Source organism: Anolis carolinensis, chromosome 2, assembly GCF_035594765.1.
Source record: "Anolis carolinensis isolate JA03-04 chromosome 2, rAnoCar3.1.pri, whole genome shotgun sequence".
In the NCBI taxonomy this organism is placed as follows: Eukaryota; Metazoa; Chordata; class Lepidosauria; order Squamata; family Dactyloidae; genus Anolis; species Anolis carolinensis.
Genome location: NC_085842.1, coordinates 21,482,972 through 21,492,909, shown reverse-complemented (window position 1 = coordinate 21,492,909; position 9,938 = coordinate 21,482,972). Strand labels below are relative to the sequence as shown.

Here is a 9,938-nt window from a genome sequence, read left to right as displayed (position 1 = left end):
GTGGGGCCAGAATAGCCTTTGTGGGGGAAGGGAAAGGCCCTTTTCCTGGCTTCCTCTTGAGTGTTGTGCGTGCCTTTGCAGGAAGCTGTTGTGTAGATTTGAATCCTCTTTCCATAGATTTGTACCAAGGGTTTCCATTCTGTGCCCTGTTTCATTTCATTTTAACAATAACATTTGAGATGTTTTATGTCTCTCTTTGTAAATTAAGCTTTCTCTATAGTATTAGCTCAGAGACTGTGGTGACGCAGTGGGTTAAACTGAGCTGATGAACTTGCTGACCGAAAGGTTGGCGGTTCGAATCTGGAGAGCAGGGTGAGCTCCCACGGTTAGCTCCAGCTTCTGCCAAACTAGCATTTCAAAAACATGCAAGGGTCAGTACATCAAAAGGTACCACTCTGCCGGGAAGGTAACGGTGTTCAATGCAGTCTTGCCGGCCATATGGCCTTGGAGGTGTCTAAGGACAACGCTGGCTCTTCGGCTTAAAAATGGGGATGAGCACCAACCCCCAGAGTCGGACATGACTAGACCTAATGTCAGGGGAAACCATAAACCTTAGTAGTATTTGCTTAGGTGCCTGTTGATGCCTGGTTAGATCTTTTGTGATGATAAACATTAGAATATTTTGCATTTATTTTGCAGTGCTATTTATTAGAAATTCATCAGAAAAAGCATAAGGATGTGGGAAAACTACAACTCCCATCATTGCCTGTCATTGCCTCCAAGCAGCATTAGGAGTGAAGAGTTGACCATGTTGGGTCTGTGTGCCAAGTTTGGTTCAGGTCCATGACTGGTGAGGTCCACAATGCACGTTGCGTATGGGTGAACTATAACTCCCATCGCCTAGGGTCAAACACCCTACCAAACTTCTCTAGTACTTTCTGTGGGTCATGGGAGGGACTATGGGCCACGTTTGGTCCAGATCCATCGTCACTGGTGTTTACAGTGGTCCCTGGTTGTGGGTGAACTATAACTCACATAATCCACTGTAAGGCCTTCCCAAGCACACCAGTCTTTAACATTGGTTGCGGGAGAGGGGTGTCTATGCTCCATGTACAGGAAAAGATATTTCACCTGAACATTGGGAAGAACTTCCTCAAGATAAGAGTTGTTGACAGTGGAACATGCTGCTGACTTGGAGTGTGATGGAATCTCCTCCTCTGAAGGTTTTTTTTTTTTTAAACAAAGGCCGGATGGCCATCTGTTGGGAGGACTTGAATTGTGCATTCCTGCTTGGCAGAATGGGACTGGACTGGATGGCCCTCGGGATCTCTGGCAACTCTAGGATTCTGTGAGAGGAGGAGTTATTCCACTCTTAACGCCCTTTGAGAAGGCAAAGGAATAGATTTTTGGAGAGATTCCTTCCAAATGAATTTTTATTCCGTTTTCCCTTTACATTCCATTCTTTTTAATTCAGGAAAAATCTCCATAGTTTAGCTCAGGAATGTCTCCACGCTGCTGGAATTGCCCCTATTGAGTCCTTTGATTGGGTAAGAAAAGAACGGCAGCCTTTTGCTCCTGCACATTCAAAGCAAGGTTGGTTGACTCTTTCATTCAAGTTATTTACCTGAAAGCAACGCTTGTGACTCTTTTTATCCCAGAACTGAAGTTTGGCTTGAAGAGAGGAAGGGGATGTAGGAGCTGAATTCCACAAGTCTGCAGCCGGAACAAGGAGCAGTAAGAGAAGGAGGGAAAGCCTGAAGCAGGGTTCAGTCCGAACACGTGACCAAGGGGCCAACGTGGAAAGCACCGGAAGAAGGCAACGAGCTTCCAAGTCAAAGGATGGAGCAGCGCTGGGAAGCCCAATGGCAGGAGTTCCTGAAGACCCTCCAGTCGCCTTCCTCAACATGGGGGAGCCTTCCGTCGGCAGAGGAGACGCCGTGGGACGAGGCCAAGACCTTTCTGGCCTCCTTCGAGCAAGTGGCCAAAGCCTGTCGGTGGCCAAAGGAAGAGTGGGCTGATGCCCGCCTTGAGCGGAGAAGCAGAGCAGGCCTTTCTGAGCCTGGAAGCCGGAGACAGGGGGGATTATGGGAAAGTGAAAGCGGCCATCTTGAGAGCAGAGGCCCTGAGAGCGGAGCTGCAGCGCCAGCATTTTCGGCAGTTCTGCTGCCAAGCGGTCGGGGACCCGCGAAGGGTTTACAGCCAAGTCCAGGAGCTTTGCAGTCGGTGGCTGAAGCCAGAGAGACGCAGCAAGGAGCAGATCCTGGAGCTGCTGGTCCTGGAGCAATTCCTGGCCAGTCTTCCCCAAGACCTGCAAGGATGGATCCGAGGCGGAGGGCCGGAGACCTGTTCCCAGGCTGTGGCCCTGGCAGAGGACTTCCTCCTCAAGAGACAGCAAGAGGCCGATTCCGCCAGGTGCCAGGTGAGGCTCCAAGGGCTACTGAAGCAGAGGCTGGGTGGCCATCTGTTGGGGGTGATTTGATTGTTCATTCTTCTATGACAGAATGGGACTTGGATTAGACAGGGCTTTTAAAAGTTTTGCACCCACAAACCCTTTCTAACTGACAAATGTCTACATCATCTGAGTATCTAGGTATATAAAATATAGCCCAGGTATATAAAATATTTACTGATATCAAATCAGCATTGAAGGCTTGTTGAACAGGCTGTTTTTTCTTTTTATCAAGTACATCTGCAGAATCCACTGAAAGCACAGCAAACAGATCCGGGTAAACGTCTAAAACAGCCACTTGGTGGCATTCAGAAAACTTCTATTGTTGTCAATTTTTGTGACCCCATCACTGACCTGAAAGAACCCCTTTTCAGATCAGGACCCACAGTTCAAGAAGCAGTGGAATAGATTACCCTTCTGGTCTCTTCCAACACTATGGTATTTTTTTTTTAATCTATGTCCAGCAAAACTGAATCTAAAACAAACACACTGGCCTGAGAGAATTCCTTTTCCTTCTCTCCATTTCTGAAATCTCTCTTCCTGGTTCTCGGGGATCGTCAAAGGATGTGTGTGTTGGTTCCCTGGAGGTGGAAGCCAAACCAGTGAAGGATGCCGTGATCCCTTTGCTAGGTAAGGCTTAATGGCTATGTGAGAATGAATGTGCCACACACAGGCTATACCTACGCTGTAGCACTTATGTAGTCTGACATCACTTTATATGGCTCAGTACTATGGGATAATGGGAGCTGTAACTTAGGGAGGCATCAGCTCTCTTTGGCTAAGTACCTTCCAAAACTACAAACATGGCCAGTGGTGTGTGAAGTTGTTTGAGTGATTTCTATTTGAAACTAATTTTTAAAAATGCACTCTCCTAGCATCTGCCTTTGATTCTATCCAACTTGTTCTCCTTCTAAAAAAATTCCCATTTATTCTTTACAGGTGGTGGAATCCAAGGTCCAAGTCCTTCCATTTCAGTGTTTCCTCCTGAAGGACAAGTTGAGACAGAAGTTGGGCTGGGTGCGGTATGTAATCTCATTTAGTTCTGCCCACATCCAAGTATTACTCGGCAATAACCATAATAATGGCTAATAATAACAATAAGGGATCATCTAGGAGTCTTATAGACCACAAGCTGAACATGAGCCAATTGTCTGATGTGGGCAATGCAATTCTAGGCTGCATCCATAGGAGTCTAGTGTCCAGATCGAGGGAAAACATTGTCCCACTCTATTCTGTTTTGGTCAGTCTTTGCTTTATGCTAGTATTTGATTCCTTCACCCTCTATGGATACCATGGATAGCTTCAGGGTTAACAGTTTATTGAATTGTTCTGCTGGATCCTGAATGCTACTTTCAAGAACCCAAATACAGGCTACAGAAAGTTCCCTCTGCCAGCTCATTGCTCTAGATAGAACAAGCAAGAAGAATGTTTGCCCATTTGAGGATGCATCTGCACTGCAGGGTTAATGCAGCAGAAGTACAAGCAGATCAGTCTCTATATCAATGCTGTTGCGCATGAGAAGGTCCAGACTGTTGTGTTGATGGACATGTCTTGCGTTTCCAGGGTCTGCTGGACTGCAGAGACACAGGCGTCCCTTTGCACAGGGCTGAGCAGACGCTCTCCCAGCTGGGCCAACAGACCATCTTCTGGAAAGTCCTGCAGGAGGAGGGCGGAAACGCCCAGCCATTTGGTAAGGACAGCTCAGATCCGTGATCTGTCACTTTATGAAATTGAGGCCACTTCCACACAGATGTATAAAATCCATATTAAAGTGGATTATATGGCAGTGTGCATTCAGATAACCCAGTTCAACAAAGATATTGCAGATTATCTGCCTTAATATTCTGGGTTATATGGCTGTGTGGAAAGGCCCTAAAAGGAAAGGGAGAAGCAGAGACCGGTACAACATTTACATATTGTATAATGTGTGGATTTAATTAAAATGTTCTTAGGAATCTCTAGATCCTCCACTACGACTCTGTGACCAGCATCCAGCAGACGTTGCTCACAGAGTTGTGCCGCAGGACCTAGGGGTTCCTAAAAAGGATTCTTGAGCATGGACAGAATTCCTCCCTCTTTGTCTACAGGTGAGGTTGATGTAACTTTGTTTAAAGTGGAGACGTCTCAGCATGGAGTGAATGTGCTGAAGGAGAGGCCCAGGGCAGTGCCACTCCTAAACCAAAGAGATGGACCATTGACAGCGGAGACGTGTGGACAAAGAAGTGAGTCCAAGGGGGGAGAGGAAGGGGCTTCTGTGAGCTCCAAAGAGTCAGGACATCTAGGGATTTCTTGTGGCAGATACAGGCTGAACAAAATCACGGGCATTAATTTAAGGAAGGCTCTGGTTCCCCAACTGTGGTTGAAGGGATTGTCACAGAGTCTCCTTGGGAAAAGCAAGAAGAGCGTCTCAAAAGCTGACCCTGATCAACATCAAAGGAGACATAATTGAAAGAAATGGTAGACACATGGAAGGAAAACCGTACAGGGGAGAAATCAAATTTGTTAAATAACAACAACAATAATAATAACAACTCTATTATTATACCCCATCCCATCTCTCCAAAGGGACTCCGGGCAGCTTACATGAGGCCTAGCCCAAGACAATATAAAAACCCAACAATATAATACAAATCAATAAAATAAAATCACATATATAGTTAGAATACTAAGATAAAATCCTGGGTAGGCTCCTCCTTAAACAATCAAGAGACATAATATTGAAAATAAACCTCATGAATACCCAGAGCATGTGAGAGAAACAGCTTTTTAAAACAATGAATTATCCCCACATCAGGGGAGAAAAGAATGTCTGAATGTCCTGATTATAGAATAATTATGTCCAGCAAAACCCACTGAGGAACCACCGGTGAAGAAAGTCAAGTTTCCTCTCTTTCTTTTAATGTCCTTCCTTTTAAAACCTGCAACAAAAACAGAAAAACACATTTTCTCAAAGCTGTGGATGTAAAGAAAGGACTTTACATTGAGAATAATAATAATTTCAAAAATTAATGGAGAAATTCTGTAGTGGCATGAAAGGTACAGAAATATCAGTAAGGAGAAGTAGAAGGAAAAACATTGTTCCAGTTAGATAATTTTCGTGATTTGCCACCCTGGCATCTATGAAAAAAACATTAATCTGTGAAAAACATTAATATTTTTGATCACTTAATCAGCAGATATTTTTCAAAGGTCGAGCGGTGTTTGAAGAGGATACATCACCTCTCTCAAGGGGACTGTCCCTGTCACTGTTTTCTGTTATTATATATGATATTTTATCACCCAGTAAAAGATCTTTGAGAAGCAGCAAGATAGTCCATATGCATTTCATATGGTGCTGGATTTGTTACATGCCATTACAGCGACTCAGTGTTCGAGCCATTAAGAATGTTGAAACTGGCTTTGAGCAGGAACATTAAACGTATGTCATGGAACTGAATACATATTAGAAGCAAATCATGAAGTGTTTCAAAATCAAAGATAGTTAGAAACACAGTATACTAGGACAAAAGGGGTAAATATGGAGAAAATAATAATATTAAAGAAAAAATTATATGTAAGGATTGGAATAGGAGAGAGGAAATAGAAACTGTTTAAAGAAACAATTAGAGAGTGGAAAAAAAGAAGTTAACATGCAGACAATGAGAATAGGTTGGCAACAATATGGCAGGTTAAACGTAGCAATGACATAAATATAGGTAAAACACTGAGATTAATCAAAGGTGGAGGAAAAAGACTAGTTGAGGACTTGGATACAGAAGATGGAAATCCTGAGTAGAGCAAAAAGAAATTCAGAACTGGATAGGAGCAGGAAATTGGATCCAAAGCTGGGCTAGAAGACAAAATACTTATACATGGAGGGAGTGAATTAGTGAACAGGCAAGGCCGGCCCTAGGCAATTTTCAAGTATTTGTAAACTGTATTTCCCCCCCCCCCCCCCCCCAAAAAAAAAAATGCAGCGAGAGTGGAAGAAGAGAGCCATGAAGATTTCTCCAAAGTCCCGGGCCTTTACTGGAGGGAAGAGTTTCCTCCCTCCGGCAAAGGCCCGGCCTGTTTAGCAACGTGTCCTGGGTTTCCCCAAAGTCCTGGAAAAATTGAGATTAAGATTTATATTTCAAATGTAATTTCTGTAGTTTTTTGTACAAAGAGTATGTTCAAGGGGAAAGGGCAGAGGGTGGGAGTGGGGTGAAAAAATAAAATAATTAAATAAATAAGACCTGAATACACATTAACTTGTAAGACTTGCATTCATGCAGGCCTGTATTAGATTAAATCATTGTTGCGGTTGTTGGATTTCTGGGAATACTATTATTTAGAGCAGCCTTGGATGATCTTGGAATCCCTTGACCTTTGAAGCACAAGAATTGCCCCTTTTTTTAACGAGAGATGACATTTCCTAATGCCAGGCTTAATGCAGATAGCTCAGAATGTAAAGCAAGGGTGATGTATCAGTACACATACCCACACATGAACTCAAATGATCCAAGGTGAACAAAGACATTTTGAATCAGATGGAAAGCAAGAGATGGCAGGAGGGAAAGCCTGGTGGTACAAATTAGAAAAGTGGTGGCCAGAACAGCAACAATTGTACTCTCTATCTCTCTGCAGATTATGAGAAGAGATGTTGGAGGGAGATAAAGATATCTTCGCAGGTAGAGTCATCACCAGCAGAACCATCTCAGAGGAGTTTGCCTATTGCATCCAACATTCATAAAAGCGGATACCGGCTCATGGGTCAGGAGTCGAAGAAGTACATGGAGACAGAGAGGAAACACACTAAAAGCCTTACAGGTGCTGATAACAAGGCCTCCACAGACACAGGGAAGCCCTTGTTCTCCAAGTATGGGAGAAAATACCACAGTGTGTCAGATGGGTTTGTTGATCTGAACCCAAGAAAGAAAGATGCTAAATGTCCTAAAGATGGAGAAACAAGCAAGAGCCACGGACAGTCTTTACAGAGAAACCAAAATGTTCCTACAGGAAAGAAACTGCATAAATGTGTTACTTGTGAGAAGGACTTCAAATCTAGAGCGCACCTGGCATGCCACGAATGTAGTCATACTGGAGAAAAGCCATACCAATGTTCTCAGTGCGAGACATGCTTCAGCCGGAAAGATAGCCTGGTAAAACACCAGCTAAGCCATACTGGGGTGAAACCCTATGAATGCTCTCAGTGTGGCAAGTGTTTCACTCTGAGATCTACCTTGAAGAACCATCAAAGAATTCATACTGGAGAGAAACCCTATGAATGCTCTCAGTGTGGTAAGTGTTTCACTCTGAAATGTACCTTGATGGTGCATCAAAGAATACATACTGGAGAGAAACCCTATAAATGCTCTCAGTGTGGCAAATGTTTTGCTAAGAGATATAACTTGAAGATCCATCAAAGAATTCATACTGGAGAGAAACCCTATAAATGCTCACAGTGTGGCAAGAGCTTTGCTGAAAGAAAGAAACTGAAGTGCCATCAAAGAATTCATACTGGAGAGAAACTGTGAATGTTTTCAATGTGGCAGATGCTTCAGACAGAGCTCACATTTAATTCTCCACCAGGGAATCCATCCTGGAAAGAAACCCTATTGTGCCCTGAATGTGGAAAGGGCTTCTCTTGGCAATATCTGTTGAATGGACACCAGAGGACGTATAGGTCCTTCTTAAGGACTCTTTATCTTCTGTGCATGGGGAGAACTGTGGTCTGAATGATGCACTGAACAAACAGTATTTATGAAGGTTGCTGAGATAATGTATACTCTGTAGTTTGTAGCCCACTGCAAGGTGGGAGGGAATTGGGAGGCCCCTCCTTCCTTAAAGCGCTCCTCCAGCTGCAGGGTCAAATGGAAGACCAGATTTCTCCTTTTATAATTCAGGAGACACCATTTCAGAATCTAGATAAGTGGGTGTTACACAAGCGTTGTCGAAGGCTTTTGTGAAGTGCCTCACAACCTCTGAGGATGCCTGTCATAGATGTGGGCAAAACGTCAGGAGAGAATGCTTCTGGAACATGGCCATACAGCCTGGAAAACACACAACAACCCTGTTACAGAAGCGTTTCCAATTATTTGCTTTTTAGCATTCAGCTTTTCAAAACTAACAAATGTACTGTTATCCTTCCACATTTGCTGGTTTAGGGGCACAGGACCCCATGGAAGTGAAAAAAAAAACAATAACAGAAGGAAAAACATAAAAAGAAGATATAAGGGAAAGTGAACTTGATTATAGAGGAATTTAAGAGGAAAGAACAAATGTTATATGCAGACAATAGTACAAGTTTGACAAAAGTAGTTCTAATGACATTTTGTTGTATCCACCATTTCATGTAACTGCAGTCCAACCAGGAATGTAAATAAAGAGCAGTTGCCAGAAAATACTAGTTTCATGTGCCTGTGGTTGATCTTGGTATCCAGCTTGTCATAATGACTGTTTTATGCCATATTTGTGATTTTGGGACTCCAAAGGAGATCAGAAACTGGCATTGGAAGGAGAAATAAATTCAGAGTGTTTGCAGAAGGACGTCTTCCTGAGGTCAACAAAAGCTGTGCGATGCAAACAGGAGGCAGAAAATCCTTGTCCTCTAAATACAACAGAAGATACCACTACAATACAAGGCTTGTTTGTGATGCACAACAAAGAAAACTCTTTGGACAAAACCATGCAGCATAAAAATGACTTTGAAAAACATCAAGGGACTCCTATAGACAAGAAGCAGACCCAACTCTCTGAGTCAAGGCAAAGTTTCATCCTGGTGTTGACTCTGTCTAATCTCAGGTACCTTGTGAACCATCAACGAGTGGAAGAAACCACCGTAACATAAAGGGGTTATATCAAGGCATTCAGACAAAAGCAAAAAAGTACCCGTGCAATCAATGTGGGATGTCCTTTGGAAACACTATCATTACCTACGTTTCCACTTATTATTATTATTATTATTATTATTATTATTATTATTATTAATAATAATAATTTTCATTTCTTGCCCTCCTCTCCTCACAGTTCAAGGCGGGTTACAACATTGTTAAAACACACTTTCATCTAAAACATTCTTTAAAATACACATATTAAAACATATTTCCACAAAATACATACTGAAATGTAGAAAATATCCAGACAAAAGCAAAGCAGTACCAGTGGTCGGTGTGGGAAATTCTTTGGACACCGGAAGGCATTGACTCAGTACCAGAAAATTCACACCGGAGAGAAACAGCACAAATGCTCCATATGCAGAAAAGGCTTTTCGTCTGAGGAACCATTACTGAGGCATCAGCGCATCCACATGGGAGAGGAAACAATACCAGTGTTCCCAGTGCAGGAAGTGGTTTCAACAGGAGGTACATCTGATGTGTCATCTGAAGTCCACACGGGAGAGAAGCCCTTTAAATGCCCCAAATGTGGGAAGGACTTCTCTCGGAGAGATAAGCTGATCTGACACCTGAGTGTCCATAGGAGACAAAGGCCTGTTCCCACATCCAGGCAGTGGGAAGAGGTAGGATCTTAAAGCAAGACTGCTTGAACATCCCTTCTCTGGAAATCCAAATTCTGAAATACCCCAAAATCT

General features: G+C 43.1%; 1 protein-coding gene across 1 annotated transcript; it reads left to right on the top strand.

Moving 5' to 3' along the window:
* The first annotated feature begins 246 nt into the window (after positions 1-246).
* On the top strand, positions 247-8,923 carry LOC103278091 (zinc finger protein 773). Its single transcript, XM_062973534.1, is given in 7 exon segments — positions 247-1,952; positions 1,954-2,359; positions 2,953-3,019; positions 3,329-3,411; positions 3,953-4,079; positions 4,477-4,611; positions 6,995-8,923. Coding segments are annotated over 7 exon segments (1,881 nt in total). The 5' UTR covers positions 247-1,779; the 3' UTR covers positions 7,885-8,923.
* Positions 8,924-9,938: the final 1,015 nt, after the last annotated feature.